We start from the raw sequence: 21,003 nt of genomic DNA on the forward strand, positions 1-21,003 counted from the left end.
TTCAGTGGCATTCAGTGCCTTTTTCTTTTCTTTTCACCCTAGTCCTTCAAAAGTTTACATGTCACTGAGTGACACCACTACTCTGGTGTTCCTGCTGCCAGCCTCAAGTGGAATCACAAAGAACTGCAGTTTTTAGCTTTTCCACATGGGCTTCATATTTCACTTGTTTTTCTGTATCCATATGCCACTGGAGGATCTCCATGATGATTGGCTGATGTTGAATGATGATTCACTGAAGATCAGATTTCTCAATCCCACCATATAAGTGAGTGATAAGTGTGAATTTATTCTTTTACATTTACTTTGTTATTAACTCATGGCAAAGACTGTATTTGCGTCTGGTGTCATGACAACATAAGTGCCAGGACCATAAATGCCTTTAATAGATGTTGTCTTATTTCATTTAAAGGTGACAATTTAAGTTGGAAAGACACCGGAAACTTGATTTTATGTCCCCTGACATTTATTCACCTTGGTAAAAAAAAATTAAAAAAAATTGGTCTTTTGAGTCTGTATCGTTGGTGTATTATTAAGGTCTATACCCCATTTGTATATTGACCCTTTCACAATGTATACATGGTAAATGCATGGATGTGTAAAAATGAGATCAGGCTCTAAGCCTCTCTTTTAAGTAGTGAATCTAACCTTAAGTCAGCCGGGACACTTTTCTGTCAGGTAATGCTTTGAAATAAAACTTAGGGATCAGACAGTTTGGCTTTGAAGTCATGAGCTGTTCAAAAACTTCAGTCTTGCTTTTTTTAATTTTATTTTGAACTGTTCTCAGGTTGAAAGCAATTGAAACAAGCCCTGAAAAGAAGGTATCGATCATCATTCAGGTCTCTGTAGAGGCTAAATAAAAAAGAAGGAAATTAAAGCGGTGGACCAGAGACATTTCAGTAACTGGAATACGCTGCAGATCCAGCTTTGATGTAGCCTAACATTTAAGTCAGAGAAAAGGAATAAAAAGCAAAGGGAAGGGTCTGTCCACATACTTTCCCCCTAGTAAGATATTGAAAAAATACTTCTGCAGTGACACACAGCTTTTTAAGAACAAAGATGCCCAAATATTAATCATAGTTTTTGAATATTTTTGCTATGTGTCGGTTTGGGTTAGGGCTCACATTTAGGCTAACAAACGAGGCGGGTGGAAGAGCAGAGGAAGAGGACGTGTCAACTGTCAAGTGGCTGTCAGGTTATGTAAATTCAGAGGGAAGGCAGGAACACAGCCGAGGACACCGAGCTTAGGGAGCTGGAAAAAAATATGCGTCACCATTTGAAATCAATCCTTATCGATCCTGTGCAGCGACATGATCCACCAATCACCATTCAGTGTTGAAAGGTACAGCCCCGCGTGCTCACACACACACACACACACGCACACACACACACACACACACACACACACACACACACACACACACACACACACACACACACACACACACACACACACACACACACACACACACACACACACACACAAATGCCTCTCAAATGAACTCAATGAGCCAGACTGAAAAAAATACATACATGTTTATTTTACAAGAAGGGCACATCTTTTTTTTTTTTTTTCTTATTTTTTAAATACAAACCATAAACTAAATACCGTAATTGTTCCGAGGGGGTTATAATCTTTGACATCACTTTCATTAATAAACACCATAAACATGTAAATAAATAAATATATAAATAGCCAGCAACTGTTACTGCAAATTATAATCCCACACTGGAGGAAGAAAAAAAACATACAGCGTACAAACTGCTACACACATTAAGGAATTTTTTTTCCAAGATAAAAAGCACTTGTGTTCATCACGACTACATTTTGAACATCATTGTACAATACTCTATCCCTGCACTCCCAAAAACCCCAAATACTGCACTTTTAATTTTTTACATGGAGTTGTCAGCGTCGAGGTAGGGACTCTGTTATTATCTTGGACAGTTAAGATGAGCTTCCCTTGAGTCCCTCGGTCAGTCTTGGTTGGAGGAAGAGAAGTGATGCTGCTGCACTGTCAGATTAGCTTAAGTTGTCATACGTCATGTAACTACACTGATTGAGAGTCCGTGTTCTGTCACTACAGATCCCCAAAGCAACATGTAGGGCAGCCTGGAGGGAATGCTCCAGATCAAACTAAACATTTTGCTTGTGGGACTGTTGCCTGACATCCTCCTCCCCTCCTCTTGAAAATCAAGCAGTGGCATCTGGATAAGTATGACTCACCCAGCTGACAAGGTGAGGGCTCAAAGGGGGTTACACTGAGCCACAATACAGCAGAGATTTCAACTCCCAGCTGGAGCTATGTTTCCATGTATGAAGCAAACAAACAAACAAAAACCTCCGGTAAACCTGTAGGTGCCAATCATGTCACAAGGAATGGCAGATTAATCTCTAGATAGTGAACCCTCCCCTCCCTAAAGTTCAGCTTATAAAACACTGGTAAAATCACAGCATAAGCTACAGAACAGCCACATTCAGCCAAAAAATTCATTTTGGCAACAGCAATAAAATGAACATACTTACAATAAAAAAACTTCCAGGTGGGCCTCTGATTCGAGAGCATTTTGACTCATACTGCAGCAGGGAAACAGTAGGCCCTGTCTGTTTAATAATGAATTCAATCTGTGCTAACATTGGGAGCGCACATCAAGTCGACAGAGGCAGCCAAGAGAAAAGAGAAAGAGATGAAAAAGAAAGCAGTGGAGAGAAGAGAGGAGAGGAGAGGAGTGGGTGGGGTTGGAAGGGAGACGAACAAATCTTCCTTGAGGCTTTTCCCATCCACGTCCAGTCCTGACAGGTTGTGTACATGTCATGTTTAAATAGTATGTTTGAGCTGGCTTGTGATAGGAAATAATTCAATGAACTGGTGACAGAAAAAAGAAGAGATGACAAACAAGAATTTTGATACTAAATTGGTTGACTTAGAAAGACATGGGACTAAAGGTCTGGATGGATGTTTGGGTGATAAAAGAGTACTGGGATAAGTCAACTTTATTAAAAAAGCACACCAAACCCCAAGTTTGCTTGAAAATTATAAGTGAAATATTGGTACAACAGCCAGCAGGGAGTCGAGGACAGGGAGGCAAAAGGACAATAGGAAGTTGTTGTGTCACAAGCCCAGCCGCATATTGAGCTAAAAGCTTTCCAACCCTTTGTTGCCATCTAGATCTAATTGGATTTTCCAGAGCAGGAAAATCAAATGCTTCGTTCAAGACCAATTGCTTTCTATCGGATTAGTTCTTCCTTTTTCTGATGCGCAACAGCTTCACGCCTTCATGGACACACATGGCACAGAGCAGAAGCATTTTATAGTGTCAGAAAGCATGCTGCAGAGCATTCCTCCTCAGCAACACCAGACGCGACATATATTCAGCTTCACAGGCTTTAGGTGGAGAGCTAATTATGTCTGCCTGATGATTATGTATGCCACCCATATACTTTGCATGTGTTTAAACTCCATTAAGAACAAAGTTCAGATTGAATTCAGCCTTTAAAGCAGAACAGCAAACTGAAAAGCTCTTTGAGCTTATGTAACATGTTTTTTTCTTCTTCTTCTTCTTCTTCTTCTTCTTCTTCTTTTTATGTAGTGATAAAATTAGATGCTAAAGCACAAGCCTTTCTTCCAAGGATCTTTTCTATATGTCTAATTAAAAAAAAAAACAAAACAAAACACATTTTGAGTTTAAACTTAAAGCTCCTGTGAAGATTTTTTTTTTCATTTTTGCTGGTTATGCAATGCAGATGCTACTATAGTATATGACCTACATCTGATCATGTTAACACATTTTTTAAGGTTTTCCAAGCAAATATTTGTAATGAGGGATGTTTTTAATTCAAACAGCAGAATAAGCTTTTAAGAGAAAATACAACTTAAAGCTCCAGTGAGATGTCGTTTTACTGGTTATGAATAAAACTCAAATTAATTCTGATGCCTCTTTGTGACCCACAGGAATAGACAAAACTAAGATAGATGGTAATTTATGCTTTTAAACATATCATTTATGCTTGAAACCTCTGACAGGGGGTAGGTGCCAGACATTATGATGAATAATGCTTGTGTTCAATTTCCACAGGATGAAGTCTTACATATGTCATTCAAATGTCTATTAAAACTCTTCTTTATCAACAGTTTCACAGGGTAAAATTAAAATAAAATTCTCTCCAAGTAGCTTTAAAGTAAGACTCTTCATTTTTAAAAATATGAAATAGACTTATAAATGTATATTTTAAATGGGGAAAACTCAACTCTTAACCTGCATTGTCACTCAATTCTATACCCTAATGAAGTTTGCTCTTCATGGTTGTTTACAGTAGCTAATTTGAGCCAACATGAGCATGAAAGGGATCAATTCAGCTGTGTTGTGAGTTTTTGGTGCTCGTTACCTTCTTCAGTTACATACTTTCTTTTTTTTTTCTTCTTCTTTTTTTTCTTCTTTTTGTATAAATAAGGAAGTTTTAGCATTTTCAGTTACATTTACAATGATTGAAAATGTGCTGCCAAGTGTGCAGTTTAACTATAGGTTAACCCCTGAAGCAAGTTGTTGCATTTACTGTTTTTCTTTCTTAAAGACATGAAAGCGTTAATGCAACCAGAACAAGGAATGGTATTCAGCATATAACAATACCATACAATAATACCTTGCAAACAGAGCACTGCCACACAACATGCTTCACATTGCCACTACATCACAGCATGGCTCCCAGCATGAGCAATTTACAAAATCAGATATCTGCAGGTTTGCAAAAGGTCACCAAGTGTCACTTGTATAGCGGTTGACTGAACTCTACTGTTGTGCCTCTTCTGTCCAACAGTCAAAGTTTGAGCTTACAGATTTATAATCCTATTTTAAATAATAGATAGACATCATCTGCCCAAAATAGAATCACTAGTGCTGCTTTAAGTGGTCCGAGTAAGGACTTAAAATGGAGGGCTGCCAAAGGGAAGATGACGAGACTGTATGAGAGAGACATAAAACGGAAGTATAGTGCAGGTGTAAGGGAGCTTGCTGACTGAGGAAACTATGGGGAGGACAGGTGGACAAGAGAAGAGAAATGGGGCAGCAAACAGAGAGAGGGACTCTGCTGACTGAAGGAAGAAAAGTAAGGAGAAGTAGAGGAAGAAGGGATAGTAGGGCTCCAGAGAGGGTTTGCTTGAGAGTGAAAAGGGGTGCAAAGATAATAAAAAAAAGAGCAGGGAGAGAAACTTAAGGTGAGCTAGCCTAACTAATCCCAGGTGAGGGTGTCTGGGGATGGTTAAAGGCTGAAGTGGACCATCAGAATGGCTTATTCTATCCTTATCTTTGCGTTCCAGACAAAAATTGATTGGACCTCTGAGTGTAACTCAAGTCAGGGAGACACTGCAGGATAAGACAGGACTAGGGGCAGCAAAACAATCCACTTTCACAAAACTTGGCTAAGAGTGTCGATGTTTTTTCATCCGCCTGTCGAGTCTGAACCAGACTGTTGTCACTTTGGTGTCCAAGCAACTAAAATAAACCTACAGCAAAACCTATGTTTTGCCAGAAACTGTCATTAAAATGTATCAAAGAGAAATAACTGCTGTAAGCTAATGAAACCATACCAAAACCACTTCACCCATATTTCTCCCTCTTTCATGAAACACAAACAAAGCACCTACTTACAAGACATTTTGCTAATGCTAACTACATCTCCCTTCACATACTGTGTCAGAGTCCATCCAGAATAGTGTCAGTACTGTACAATACACACACATGCAGATGTATACATCTTTGCAGAGTAAAAAATGTATACATGTGCACTCAGCTAGTTTTCTGCTGTTATATTCACATGATCAACATTTATCATCAAATGGAACAATTTCATCAATAAATGCTGAATGTATTTTGCAGATAGTTATATCCAGAATAAAGTGCCTTTACTTTGAAACATTCTGTAGGTTTTTCCATGAAGGTTATCATTGAGAGTCTGGAGGTCTTGAAAATCCCAAAAGTTGTTCCTGTCAGGCATGTTCTTATATGTCTCTTTAGTTTCCTTTGCTGTCTCTTTAAGCTTTTCTTTGCTTTATGTATACATACGTGCCTGTGATCCAACTCTCTTCAACATGATACGGCTTTATGTTGTCCGTTCTGCGTTATGGGATTGATCTTTTCCAAAGTGACTTCTGTATCACTGTCTAAATTCCCAGAGATGGCCGGGGAGAGTTTGTTCACCAGCGCGTTGTTTACCAGCCCCACCTCAATCGCTCCTCCACACCCTTCTTTCTTCTGCGACTCCTCCTCCTGGGACAGGATGCTGTGTGGGATCACATAGCTGGCTGAGTGGTTGCCCTCCTTTGGGATGTGACTCTTGGGTTGATACTGACAGTTGGGGTTCGAGGTAGGGGCGCCCATGTTGTTGTTAATACTGACGATCTCAATGGCGTTACTTCCTGGGCAGAGCCGGTGGCAGCCCAAGAGGATGGAGAAGGCCTTGCGGAAGTCAGCGTTGAAGGCATAAATGATGGGGTTGAGTGAGGAATTAGCCCAGCCGAACCACACGAACACATCAAATATGGTGGAGCTGATGCAGGGGAACTCTGTGGAACCTTCTGGCACTTCACAGAAAGGAATTATGCAGTTGAGGACAAAGAAGGGCAACCAGCAGCACACAAACACTCCCATGATGACCGAGAGCGTCTTTAGGACTTTGGTTTCTCGTTTGAACGACATTTTGAACGAGCTTTCACTATCCATGTTGGAACTGTTCCCCATGCTGCTGTGACGGTTTTTGGCACTCTCCGCTGCTCGCTCGAGAGCAGATATTCTCCTGATCTGTTTCTGGGCAATGCGGTAGATGCGGGTGTAAGTGACGAGCATAATAGCCACAGGGATGTAGAAACTAATTAACGAGGAGGAGATGGCATATGTCCTGTTAAGGCTGAAGTCGCAGTTATCAGGAGGCAGATCTTCTGGTAGCGTTCCATTTAAATCTGCGTAGATGGTGGTCTGAGCTTTGTGCCAGTCAAGCTGAACAGGGATGAAGGAGATCAGGATAGACAAGGTCCATGCCACGCTGATCATCAGACACGCCACTCTTGGAGTCATCTTGCGCTCGTAACGGAAAGGGCTCGAGATGGCCCAGTAGCGGTCTACACTAATCACACAGAGATTTAAGATGGAGGCGGTGGAGCACATGATGTCAAAGGCCACCCACACATTGCAGAATGCACCAAACGGCCAAAACCCCATGATCTCCATCGCTGCCTTCCATGGCATCACCAAGACAGCCACCAGAAGGTCGGAGATGGCCAGCGAGATGACAAAGAAGTTGGTGACCTTGGACCTCAGGTGTCGGAACTTGGTGACGGCGACACACACAAGGGTGTTGCCTAGCAGCGTGGTGAAGATGAGGAGAGAGAGGAAGCATCCTGTCAACACACGTTTGGACGAGTCTTTCGGCGCCAGCATCTGCTTGCCATCTCTAACCGTTGAGAAATTCTGATCCATTGTTTCTGTTACACGCTGCTAATAAAGTGACAGAGGGGGTGGGTGAGGGGGGTGTCAACAGTCACCCCATCACATCCCCAGCCTGCAGCACCAGTGCCTCTCTGGGGAGGAGTTTTAGGAGAACAGCGTTACTGATGGGGAGGTCGACTGTCTCGGCACCAGCTCTCCCACAGATTGGGTCATCCATAGGCTCATCGTCACAACCACCATCCTTGCACAAGAGCTGCTATAAATACTGCAAAAAGGTCTCTTCAGAAACTTGTTTCCCAAAAATACCTGGTTGAGAAATTCCTACAGCAGCAGCACCACAGACAGCAGACATTCTAGTTTGGCAGGCAAGAGGAAAATCCTGGCTGTTGTTTGCAGTTTGAAATCAGACTGTATGAAATACTTAAAAGCAGCAAACTATCACAATAGAAGAACAGTCCCTTTTTCTCCTTCTGTATCGCTCTGCTGTCCAGCTCTCACTGAAAGTTTCAGACCATATTGTTGCCAAGCTGTGGAGTAAAAAGAGGCTCGGCCAATCATTAGCCTTATATACCACCTCATCAATAATCTCTATTGATGTTTTTCGCGCTGCGTTTATCGGATTTGTTTAATGATCCTCGAGGCGTGTCTGTGTGATTATATTGGTGCATGTGTCGATGCTGATGCACCCTGGCTGTAGGTGTTGCGTTTCATTTGTTTATTTTTATTTCTTTGAATGCAGCTCCTGGCTCAGTCTCCAGCCAACGTTTCCACCTGAGTGCCGTGACAAAAAAAAAAATATTAATAATAATAGTTAAAAAAAAAAAAATTAAAAACAGCATTCAAAGTCCATGGAGTCCCTTCTCTAATCAGAGGTACATTTCAATTGTGTATTTCTTCACATACACGCTTCCGCTTTCTTTATTTTGACGGGAATCCACCTGTGAGGTCCGCTTTTTTTTCCCTTTTGGTTTAGTTTGCGTGCCAAAATGTGTAGACGCAGCACAACAGCAGCTCAGCTTTCAAACACATTCAGGATGTATTTTTTCCATCCATCGAAATCGTCCTTGGCAGTGCATCCAAAGGTTGATATGTTTGACACAGATGCGCATTTTTTTCCTCCTGATTTCCTAAATTTAAGACGGTGTGCGCTGCACCCTGTGCGTGCTGACATATAGAGACCCACAGCAACGTCTCCGCTTGGCTCAAAAACAAGTCTTCAAAAAATACCCTTTGAATCCGTTTTAGGTGGAATTATCAGAATAATTCATCTCCCATAATCCACTTTTCCTCAGCATGCATCCAACTTGAATCTTGGCACCAAGCGAAGGAGCTCACCCTTTCTGCGCTCTCCTCCATGGGGAGTCAGCCACGCTCTCTCCCTACTGCCACGGTCCTCAGGTGTTTTTATCAGTCCTTTTCGCTTTTCTTTTTAGGCTCATCTTTCACACTCCCAAAAATGAGTTACCCTGTCATGTGTCTGCGGTCCGCCTGTGCTGCCGGAGACTGATTGGAATGACTCTGGACTCACAAAGCCCGGTTTTCATGCGCGCTCCTCTCTCTCCGCTCAGCTGCTGTGCGCCACGGTGTGTGCCACCACTGCTCTATCCACGGAGGGAGGCTGCGAGGGGGGAAAGGTACGTAAATTCACTCCATTTAACAAAGCATCCGTTTTCCTTAAGAATTCAGCCTTACAACATGTAGTAAATAAAATAAGTAAAATTTTGATCACGCATGAAGCTGGTGGAAGATTTATTCTTAAAGAATGTATATTTTCAGATGTAAAATTGCTGACCCACACAGCCAAGAAAAGAAAAGAAAAAACAATAGAGAGCCAATTCAAATCAGTACAATAAAGTCCCCAAAAGTGAAGAGAATCTAAAGAGAAGGTGCCTGGATGTCCTGAGATGAACTTGTACCCAGCAGGCATGCACACAGAGGCACAATGAGGCCATCTACTGGATGTTACAGAGGGAGAGATAATGTTGGAGTGTGTGTGTGTGTGTGTGTGTGTGTGTGTGTGTGTGTGTGTGTGTGTGTGTGTGTGTGTGTGTGTGTGTGGAGGTAGGGGGCTGCGGAGCTGTTGCATTAATGTCACCTCAATAAACATGACTGAACATCTCTGAATTAGATTAGAGTCCCATGAGTCCTGCTGCGACAGGAAGCACACCCATGAAATAAGAGAGACACCATGGGTTCAGATATGTGTGTGTGTGTGTGTGTGTGTGTGTGTGTGTGTGTGTGTGTGTGTGTGTGTGTGTGTGTATGTGTGTGTGTGTGTGTGTGTGTGGGGTGAGGGGTTGTGCATGTAAAATACAGAGGCTAATGTTATCATGCCGCTAGCTGCCTGGTAGGCCTAGCAAGTTTGCATGTTAACTATTTAGCAAGAGGGAATCCTCAGTGGACGCTCTCCTCTCTGTGTTTGTTTGTGTTTGTATGTGTGTGTATTTATGCATGTGTGTCTGACTTTAAATGTGTGCATTTATGACTCTGCATGTTCATGTGTGGCATGGTAGCAAACGTGAATACCCACATTTGTGTGCATATTTTAGTGTGTGCACGCGTGTGTGTGTGTGTGTCTGTGTGTGTGTGTGTGTCTGTGAGTAATGCATGTAGACAAGCCAAGTGTAAGAGGCCTGGCAGACACAACGCCCACATTTCCCTGTAGCACTGAGCCAGGGTGTGCGTGCAGCCGACAAAGTTCAAACCAAAACCACGTCACATACAAACACACACAAACACAGACTTGCTAGCTCACTCACTCACTCACTCACACACGCACACACAACCAGCCATGCAGGGTAATTTATGTCTGCTCCAAAAAGCAAACAAAATGGAATAGAAGAGAATGGAAGTGAAGAGAGAGAAATGTCTTTTTTGGATGACTTTTTGCCACATGCATACTTCAGCTGAAGCTTTATTGCCTCCTTCAGTCTTCTTGGTGTTATTTAATTTGCTTTATATAAAAATCATCAATAAACAAAAACATTTGCACTTTAAAAATGATATTTTAAGGCAGCGCAAGTGTGATTGAGGAACTGAACACCAATTAATTCATAATCTTAAAGCACATATATGAAACTCCTTTATATAGCTTCAAATCACAGCAAAATTAATCTCATGACACTTAATATGGAAAACAAGTTTAGACTGTACTCTGTAAAGTATAATTCACTTAGACTCATTTTGGCCTGAAAAATAACTCTTATTAAATAAGAGATAGAGATACAGACAAACAGATGGAGGGAGCCTCAAGCATGGTTTATGCTTTGGCTTTGACCACACAGTGGCTGTCACGGTCGTGAGCGCTTGAGTTCTGATGTGCCTGCATCGCTCTGCAGTACTCCTCCAAAAAGCATGAGGGCAGTGTAGTCTGTATGATTATCAGATCACTTGTTACCATTTCTTTCCCACATCAATATTGATCATGCTAAACAGGAGCTGACAAAATAAAATGATTACAGCAGAAGAATAGAGAGGTAACATCAAAAGGAGACTGAATATATGGTCATATGGAGATTATGTAAATATAGGAAATACAGGAAACACAATGACACCAAGTGAACCAACCACAGGGCTTGCCTTCGTGTTGTTTCACCATATGTTTTCAACATGATTGCTGCTGGGCGCCGCCCTGTTGTGGCTGCCTGTTACAGCAGCTCTCTCTTCCTTGTCTGTTTCTTGTCATTTTTTCATCTTATTTTCATCATATTTGCATTTGGAGTGGATCATTTCTTTGTATGGCTCATTTGTTGGTCATGGACACCAAACTTTTTGTGGCTTCAGTGATATTTTTACCTGTGTTTGTCTGGAGATCCTACATGTAACCATGGCCACATTGTTTACATGTGAACGCAGCTGTTAGCAGCCTGTAGCATGTCAATGCTAACTGGTGCAAGGCCTGATGTCTTCCCATAAGGTGAGGAGAAGGAGGTGAGGACGACGTGCTGGTTCTCAGGTGTGAGCTAGGAAGTGATGACATGGACCTGTCCTTCCATCCATCGTCATTGGGATCGTAACATCTATCTCCAATAAGATGGACAAGCTAGCTGTGCTAACCCAACAACAGAGAGAATACCAGAAGGTGGAGTAGCATCATGCTATTCACAGACATGGCTAACGGAGCTAACACCAGAGACCAATGCAACATTGGAAGAACTTCACCTGCTGTGAGCAGACAGGCTACAGGAGACAGAGACTGAACAGACTGCTGAAGAAGCTCAGTCCTGGACCCTGTGGAGGTGGAGGCTGGCTGAACTGGACAATGATGGACAAGCTACACTTGAATACTTTTGTTTTTGTGATTGCTTCTGTGACTCCCCCTGAATATTCCCCCGAGGATAAATAAAGTATGTTCTATTCTATTCTATTCTATTCTATTCTATTCTATTCTATTCTATTCCACGTGGTTTCCTTTTTTTGAGGGGGTGCATGTCAGGCTACAAATGTCAGCATCTGTGTTTGAAACGGGCTTTTCAGAACAACAACAAAGGCTACGGCATCCTTTCAATGTAGAAGAACTAACCAGGCTTAACCCTGTAGCAGCATGGCTGAGGGGCTGGTCCAAACTTGAGCCAGCTCTAACTAAACTCTATTGAAAAATAAAGTTTTAAGTCCTCTCTGGAAAAAAGCAAAACAAAGGATCTCTCCCCAGAGTTTAACAAGAACATGAGTCCAAAGGAGAGATGCTGTTGACGGGAGGCTGTACCTGCCATCCCACTTTTGGAGACTCATGGACCAAAACGATCCCCTTATTTTGCAACAGAGGCTGCTAGAAGGAGGATGTGATACCTTTCCCTTGTTCCTGTTGGCAAATTCTCATGGCATTTTTGGTCCAGAATGTTCTTTGTTTCAAGATTAAGTAAGAAGCTAAAGCCTTCTGACACATTCCCTCTGGTTTATATGAAATTAATGCACAAACTTTTTCTATGAAGCTGCAACACAGAACTCTGTGTTACATTCTGTTCAAAAAGTGAAGCAATGTGTCTGCTGATGAGGAGGTAATAAAGTGGCTCTGTCTCCCATCCTCAGGCACAAGTAGCAGGAGATAACCTGAAGAAAAGAAAAGCCTTCAGAAAGCTTTCGCACTGTGCCTGTCTTGCCCATGCTGATCTGTGTTGGGGAAAAAACGCCAGCCTTTAATTTTCATGGATTCAGCCTTAGCTGAGTCCAATTTTCAAATATAACCACAAGCAAAAGCTTCAGCTTGAGACACCAAAAAGAAAATACTTCATATTTAAAGCTGTTTGTGAGCCAAATTCTCAAGGGGGAGGCTTAGTGAGGAATTTCTTGCACCCAACATAACTTTCACACTCGAATATTGAAAAAGTTCAGAAACTGATGGAGTACATTTCTACATTTCTATTAAATTTATCCCAAAAGGATTGTGTTTGCCAGGAGTTTCAAGCCAGGATTAATCACTCTGTGACACACAGATGATTGAAAAACTGAATCATGGAATTTAAACATAACTTTTCTAGGTGTGCAATAAGAACCCCCTGAGTGGATTAATCAAACGTTAAATGATCGTTTTCATTTGCAATTCACATCCAGTGAAATAAATTCCTAACAACTACTGTAGAAACTAATTGACACGATAGCTTTTTAATGACACTCTAAGCAGCATTCATTTCTTAACAACTGGAGCTTAGTTGTTTTATTTTACAACAAATGGGTATCTTCTCTTAAACAACAGTGAGTAAGCTTCCTGTGAGAACGGTTTATGGAAATGATGCAGCCCCACAGTCAAAAGGACAAAATTTCATCAGTGAAGTTGGAATAACCAAAGACAAGAGAGCGAAACAAACAGCCAGAAAGTGTGTGAAGCTGTTTTTGGCATACATGATCACTCAACAAAAGGACAGTTAAAAAACATCTTAAGCATCATAAACTGATGGGATGGTAATGATCAGGAAGGATTGTTTTTTATGTTGGGTACAGAAAGCCTCATCCCAACTTTAGTAAAACATCAGTGTGATCACAGCAGGACACTGTTTTTCAGATCTGAGTAGAGTAGGATTATAAGCTGTTAAGTGACCACCTGAAAACAGAATTTTAAAACTGTTATGAACCATCAGACCTCTCTAAGCTGTGCCTGTCAAACATCTTTCAGTCACATTTTAAGGTGTGTGGAATCTTCCCTTTTCTCCAGGTCTATTTGAGTCTGCGAGGTGAGAGGCAGAAAGGGCCAAGATGAATTTGGAGACATATCTGTGACAGAGATCACCACCTCCATCATCCCCACCACACAAATACAGCGTTGCTCATTCAAAAAATCCCCCTGTCCGTGTGAAGCAGGTTGTTGTTGAGCCTCACACACCGCCAGACACTAAGCATGAAATAACGTGTTTTGTAAATCCCACCGCTGAGATTTACCCGATTCACCCAGAATTCAATGCAAAAAAATCCACGTGGAATATGGCCACAGTCATAACATGTGACCTGTGTTTGTGCCAACTGGGTCATCACATACGTCTGCTGCCAATTTTAGTGTGAGACAGATTTTGTGAAATAATGGCATATTGGTGCTCCCAAAAGGACCATTGAAGCCTGTTACACCTCACTGCACTATAAAAGAAAAATTACTTCATTTAGGTGGGTTGCATGTGTGAATGTCTGTCTTTGTCTTTTTTTTTCACTGTATGATGCTTTAACTGTTTGTATTGCATTACCTTCAGATACAAATGTAGGGTGGTTGAAAAGGGCAGATGATCTGTATGGCCCCAAAGGTCTTCATCCAGAGAAACAAGATGTAAATACAGAGACAATGTAAAACTTTAAAAAAAAAAGTGAGGAGCAAACACAACAGCGAAACAAAACAAAACAAAACAAAACAAAACCGTCATTAACACCAAATTAATTCCAAGTATAAATGATACATCTGATACAAATTAAAAAGCAAACAATCATGTTACGTGAAAGTGCTCAGGCCAGTAGGGGGCACTAACTGACCATTTTTATTGTTGCAATTTTTTTTTCCAACAAAGTGAGGTGTCTTGTCTCACCCAAGCAGCACTACTGTTTCAAAAATATTGAGTCTATGAGTAATAAAACTTCCTATTCTTCAAGATTTTGCTTGAGGCTGATCAGAGAAATACCAAAACCCACATACACATCGAGTATATAACAGGCTGGTTGAAAAATGGCTTGGGTCTAATTGGCTCCTTTCTGTAATGGCACACTGTACAGGGGTGATTGTTTTGTCAACTTGTTATTTTTTAAGTTATTAAACATATGACTTTTACACACAAAAGGAAATTGCTGACTGATAGACCAGCACCCTGTAGCTGTTTGCAAGGAGTCTAAAAGCCCACCACTTTGCCTTATCCAAACTGGAATAAAGCAAGGTTGAGTTCAGCAATTCCAATACGGCTACAGTGGACAATAGTCTTCAAAACTCTGTATCAGAAACAAATGGTTGATGTCACAGATACAATGTCCATATGTTATACCCACTGTGGTCTCATCTTGTCTCCTTGCTGCTGGTTTCTAGGTTGCAGGGTAGGATGTTGCTCCACAAGTAGCTCTCCTTGCTGTTCTGACAGCTGCACTTTCTGACTTTAATTGACTCTGGAGCATAAGTCATAATTCATGACACCCATGTGGGGGCTGTTGGCACCTACAAATACCCCAGAATGGACATCTCAAATATTTTTACACTTTATAAACCTTATGATGGAAACTGGCACGAGGCAGTTTCCATGCCATCTTAGGAAGCTGAAGAAATGTAGGATCCCCTCAACATTGCAAAAATGTTCTACACTGCTCCAACTGAGTCTGTGCTTTTGAGCTGTATCACAGCTTGGTCAGGGGACTGCTGGTGATCTGTGCTTCAGTTTCACATAGAGATATTTATATTTACACCACATGAGATAATGGGGAAAAAGAGGGAAAAAATACATGTATTTGACATAAAATGATCAAGATGTATAGGTGTATAGGTTTCATAGTTGTACCAATCTTACAGCAGACAGGCAGAGTAAAAAGAAAAAAAAAGAAAACAGTGCCACCCCATGGCAAAATTACTGTACTACAACAGAACAAACCACATTTTGAAGTTTCCCTGCTTGTAAAATGACTTAACATTAGGAGAACCAACATTTATATGGTACCTTTATGTTTGCTTAATCTCTGCACAGCAGAAAGGAAAAGAAAAATTTCAGTTATGGATGTTCATTCACATACAGACAGGTTTTACTCCATCTCTCTTCATCTCATTTCTTAGTACTGGAGGATTATGAATTCTGTACAGATGATATTTGGGCCATCTGTCTGCGCTCTCATTTAATGAAATAGATTTGAAGGACACAGTCAATGGTTAATCTTAATCTCTTAATGTGCTCCCACCCCATAAGAAACTGCATTTGTTCATCCTTTCATAGCCAACTAAAGCATTAGAATAAAATGGTTCCTGTCTAAATATAACCCTATAAGGGTAATAATCACACCAAGACAATGACAACGTATTGATTTTTTAATTTGTTTTCTCTGTGCTGACTTATCAAGCTTTCCTGTAGAATCTACAGAAGTCAGAAGTTTGTGAGATTCTCACTGCCTTCCACTGGCAGAGCTCACACAGAAGTCGAGGATGATTTTACTGTCATGAGATTTGGTGACATTATTCCTTGAGAGCATGTTTCATGTGCTTAAGGGAAAAATGTCACTGAGCCTTTTAGTGCTAATAATGCCTTACAGAGGTAGAAAAAAAAATAGAAAAGCTTTAGTTCTGTTCAAACACATTTTTTAATCTTGCACAAGTCCATCACAAAGGTGAGCTGAGCAAAATATGATAACAGCTCTTTTTTATTCTTTATAGTTTGCTCTCGACACAAATTTTTAACATTTTTTTATAAATGTGAAACGATGTCAAAGAAATGGGTTTCAAAATTTTATCTATACAACTTTACAGTAATCATCTTTTCTGTCAGCTTAATGAAAACCACAAAGCATCTGTTCTATGGCAATACTGATACTGGATGGTTCTATCACAGGCTGAAAGAGATTGAATGTGAATAAGCTAACTCGACTGCTCTCCACTATCCAATATACCAGTGCTCACCCACAACACTGTTCTTCATTTGAGTCATGCAATGTGATCTAAAAACACTTTGGTGGAAAGAATTTTTAGACTGAATTTAAAGTACTCTTATTTTATTTTATTTTTTATTTTTTTATGTAACTGTAGTGTCCGAAAAGAAAAACTCTTGATTTTTTCCAAAGGGGTCACCAGAGTCAGCACAATATTAGAGTTACAGTGCCTTCAAATATTTATCTTTTTCTCAGTTTTTACAAAACTTGTGAATTAAGGGAATTGATTAGTATCTTTTAGGCTTTTTTTAAATCAATACTAAACTTGCTTTTCTCTGAGATCTGAACATCCCAACACAGAAGGAACTCATGCCAGCAGACATTTCACAAAGCATTGCATCCTTTTCATTTAAAAAGCTTAGCCCCTCATCCACAACTCCCACCCACTGCAGCTTACGCGCTGCTGGAATGAACACTTAAAGTTTAACCTCACTTATCTCAAAGCAAGGGCTGTTCCTGCGTTCACTGCATGTGTGTGAATGTGTCATTTATTACAGCAGCAGTAATGGAAGAGACAAGCGTGCTGGTGCCATGAATAAAGCATTAGACAAAAAATGATGGTGAACAAATTGAATATTAACACCTCATTCTGTTGAGACCTTTTTTTGACAAGCCTAATATGTTTCTCTGTAATGAGGATCGATGTCGCAGTGTGGTCTCTGTCTGCACAAACTAAAAACGTGTGAAATCTCTGTCTCTCAGCTCAAAGGCTGGCTGTGGGGAAATGAACAGTGTGTACTGAAAACGGCACAGGGTGAGAAGAACTTTTCCAGGGAGGATTACCTTGAAATGTAATTCATTAGAATAAGAAAATGGAAGTGATTTGTGCTGTTAGGAGCTGGACATGTACCAAAGGCATTTTGACACCTGGGCTGGGTGAGCAAATGTTTCAAAAAGTGGAAGGCTGTCAACTTGTGTTAAAAAAAATGAAGTTGCAAAGACACCAACAAATGCTGTGACCTCTTAATAAACTATGTAAGTGATGAGGAGACAAGCTTTTTTAGAATATACTTTGCCTTGTACTGAAACAAGCAGTTGGCAGCCTTTCTTGGCATTCATCCATCACAGTCTCTATCTCAGCACTTTTGATTTAAGTCAAGGTAGTGAATCCTGGCTGAACTCTGAAGATCAAATATCACTCCAGGCGACACCAATACGGCTGTTTTCACCCACTGCAGGGAGAGCCACACTTTCATCAATGCTGGTGCCACTCTGCCAGAAGCCGTCAGAGTCACCTCTGCTATTGTCTTTAATAAACGTACACAGGAAAGTGTCAACACCTGTCAGGAAGATTGATTGGAACAGGAAAGAAGTATGTTGGTAAAATCTGTTGAAAATGTCAATACTTTTTGAAATGCATATGGGATTCTGGGCATGAAGAGTGACTTGTATCATAATGAATCATGGTAGATATTGACAGACTGCTTTCAGTAATCATTGTCTTGCCTGATAAAATAGTTTCACTGCCATATAAAAACAAGAATACGTACAGGAAAAATGATTCAATGTGACAAAGTAATACACAGGAAGACAGGGACAAGTGGAGCATGATTACATCCTGCAACAAGCAGGAATGATGATAGCACCAGTTTTAGACTTTTGCCTCATTTAAGCTGCAAGATGACACATGTAAATCTCTCAGCTCAATCATGTGTCTTCAATTAACAGTGTTTCATGTACTCCCCATTGGGATTTAACAGTTTGTGAAGAGAGATCAGTTAGCACATCTAATGAAATCACAAGGACAGGTGAGAGTTTTAGAGAGCCAGACAGCACTTTCACCTCCCCTGTTCACAAAATAATGTCTCTCTTTCTCACAGGCCGTCTTGGATTAACTCACTTGGCAACTTCACCTCTCCTGATTTCACGCACCAGCTCATTTTCCATCACACAACTTCCATCAGGTACCAAGCTCACAGCATGGATAAGATGGGTGGAACAGGTAATACAACAAGAGAGCCCATCAATGCGCTCTGAAGCATCTGCTCACTACATCTGTAGTTATGTTCACCAAATCATGCTCACAGAGCTGAAACTCTGACCAACATTTGAATAAACCCAAGCACTAGATACCAGATGCATTTCCATTTAGTGCCCCCATTTTTAGGTTTTTCTGGAAAAAGCTCTTTGAGATGTAAGTTTTTACAGCTAAAGTTGGCCAAGATTAAAAAAAACATAGGGGCACTTCAACAGTTTGGGGCACATTTTCAAACTTGAACCTACTTCACTAAAATAGCAGACTAAAATGGAGACCAGTAGCCGCCTCAAAGCTGAAGAAGTCTTTCAAAAAACAAAACTAAAACATGACATCACATGATGTAAAAATTTCATTTGTATTACAGAGCAGATTATCTGACAAAAGATTATTCTCTCCCTAGCTCTCTTTCCCTTTTCCCATTTGTGGGCACTGCTCTGCCTCTAAAGCTGGATATCATCTGATAGCACTGCACTGCAGCAGTGAGGAGCTATTTTATCTCCCATTAACAGGTCCAGCACATGTTTACCCACATTTTCACTGCTGGCTTTGTGTCCCCATATCTATCTCCCTGCACGAATACTTGGTGCCATTAAAAAGACTCAGTGTTTGTATGTGTAAGAGAGAGATTGCTGGTGCGTGTGTGTGTGTGTGTGTGTGTGAGTGTGTGTGTTTGTTTGTGTGTGTGTGTGTGTGTTTCTATTCAACATGTGCTGCTTTCCTTGCATCATTATTTTGACCTTTATCTTGTCGGCGTGTTGCCACTCTAATTTCATAAAGCTGTAGTCTAGTCAGGTGCTAATTCCTGCAAGAATCCTGCAATAGATCTTCCCCCTGAACACGCATTGACTCAGGTGTAACCAACAACTTTGATAGCAGCTGCATATTTCAGCCTGATTACAGGTGACTGTGTAGCACTGATATAAAATTCTAATGGCCATATTCTGTTCCCAATGATGCAATACTCTTTAAAAGATTTTGAAATGCTTTGACACAAGTTGATCCATACAAATACTAAACGGAGGTGCAATAAGTTACGATATAACAAGATATGAAAGATATGAAAAAAAAGAGATTAAAAAAAAATTACGCCATATATTAATTAGATAAATGGTTAGATATGATAATAAAGGGGCTGCACGGTGGCGCAATGGTTAGCGCTGCAGCCTCACAGCAAGACAGTCACCGGTTGGTTTCCCAGCCTCCTTTCTGTGTGGACTTTGCATGATCTCCCCGTGCATGCGTGGGCTCTCCCTGGGTCCTCTGGCTTCCTCCCACAGTCCAAAAACATGCTTATCAGGTTAATTGGTCACTCTAAATTGTCCGTAAATGTGAGCGTGTGCGTGAATGGTTGTCTGTCTCTGTCAGCCCTGTGATTGGCTGCCAACCAGTCCAGGGCGTACCCCCGCGTCTCGCCCAGTGACAGCTTAGATAGGCTCCAGCCATCGCTACCCTGCACAGGATAAGCGGTGTAAAGGATGTCAGGAAGTTTCTCTGATCAGCTTGAGGAATTTCCTGATTGCAAGTTTAACCTTTGAAAAAAGCTTTTTTTTCATGTCATGCACACCCACAGTTTGAAGCTTTGTAAAGATGTCTAAGGTCATTTCTTTAGAAGAAGCCAGTAGTTGACACTAGTTCTTCAGTAAAAACCAATACCAACACCAGCATAAGGAGCTCAAAGTGTTGCTTTAGGAGCTTTGAAACAAGAGCCTACTGTGATGTCACCATGAATGAACACAGCTGCCGACAATTAGCTAAACAATGACCCCATGTTCATTTAGGATGGCCAGAGTGGAGGACTTATAATGCTCAGTTGTATTGTGAAGCAAATGCCCATAACTAGCTCCTCCTTTGTGATGCACACCTATTGTTAATGCTTTCAGTTGCAGCTGCTCATTTGAATGTTTCATTGCAATGATATCACATTAGACACTTTTTGAAATAGAAGCAGACAGGCATGAACAGAGAAGACAGTTTCATGACCTCATTAATTTTAGCCACAACCAGGACCTGTGTGTTCACTATTGCCCTCTACCTCTTTATCCGTTTCCCCTCATCAAACAGCTTTGAGGCTATCAAGCTAGCTTAGTTTCTTTGATGAGCTTTTTTGTGTAAGAAGTATAAACAGAAGAGTTCAAGTGTGTAATTGCAACTGAGAAGTAAACAAACGTGCGACAAGAGCCACTGAGTCAAAACAAAGAGATAGAATTATGGGGTTGGCTGCAGATGTAGGGTAGGGTACATCTTTGATATGTAACAATGGAATAAAAGGCTTGTGTAAAACATATCACATGACTCTCAGGGTTTGTTTCACTTATTTCTATTTTGTGTACACATTCAGAGTGACAGAAAGAAATAAATGTCTGAATAATCATTATGTATATGTAGATTGCAGCATATTTTTCTTTGTCAATAAAGACGTCATTGGCCTTGATTATAGTTTAGTTTGTTTTCTGCATTCATTCATTTTTCATTAAATTTTAACTGCTATCAGCCTGTCCTTGGCT

General features: G+C 40.8%; 1 protein-coding gene across 1 annotated transcript; it reads right to left on the bottom strand.

Moving 5' to 3' along the window:
- Positions 1-1,554: 1,554 nt before the first annotated feature.
- Positions 1,555-9,110, bottom strand: LOC141792110 (D(1)-like dopamine receptor). Its single transcript, XM_074672905.1, has one exon. It carries the CDS (start codon positions 7,465-7,467, stop codon positions 6,079-6,081), a length of 1,389 nt encoding a protein of 462 aa, XP_074529006.1. The 5' UTR covers positions 7,468-9,110; the 3' UTR covers positions 1,555-6,078.
- Positions 9,111-21,003: the final 11,893 nt, after the last annotated feature.

The sequence above is a fragment of the Halichoeres trimaculatus genome, unplaced genomic scaffold (genome assembly GCF_033239565.1).
Source record: "Halichoeres trimaculatus isolate MK-OKI-2021-1 unplaced genomic scaffold, fHalTri1.1 fHalTri1_scaffold_6, whole genome shotgun sequence".
In the NCBI taxonomy this organism is placed as follows: Eukaryota; Metazoa; Chordata; class Actinopteri; order Labriformes; family Labridae; genus Halichoeres; species Halichoeres trimaculatus.

Excerpts from the sequence above, each read along its gene's own strand:
- LOC141792110 (XM_074672905.1), bottom strand. The coding sequence starts at position 7,467 with ATGGATCAGAATTTCTCAACGGTTAGAGATGGCAAGCAGATGCTGGCG.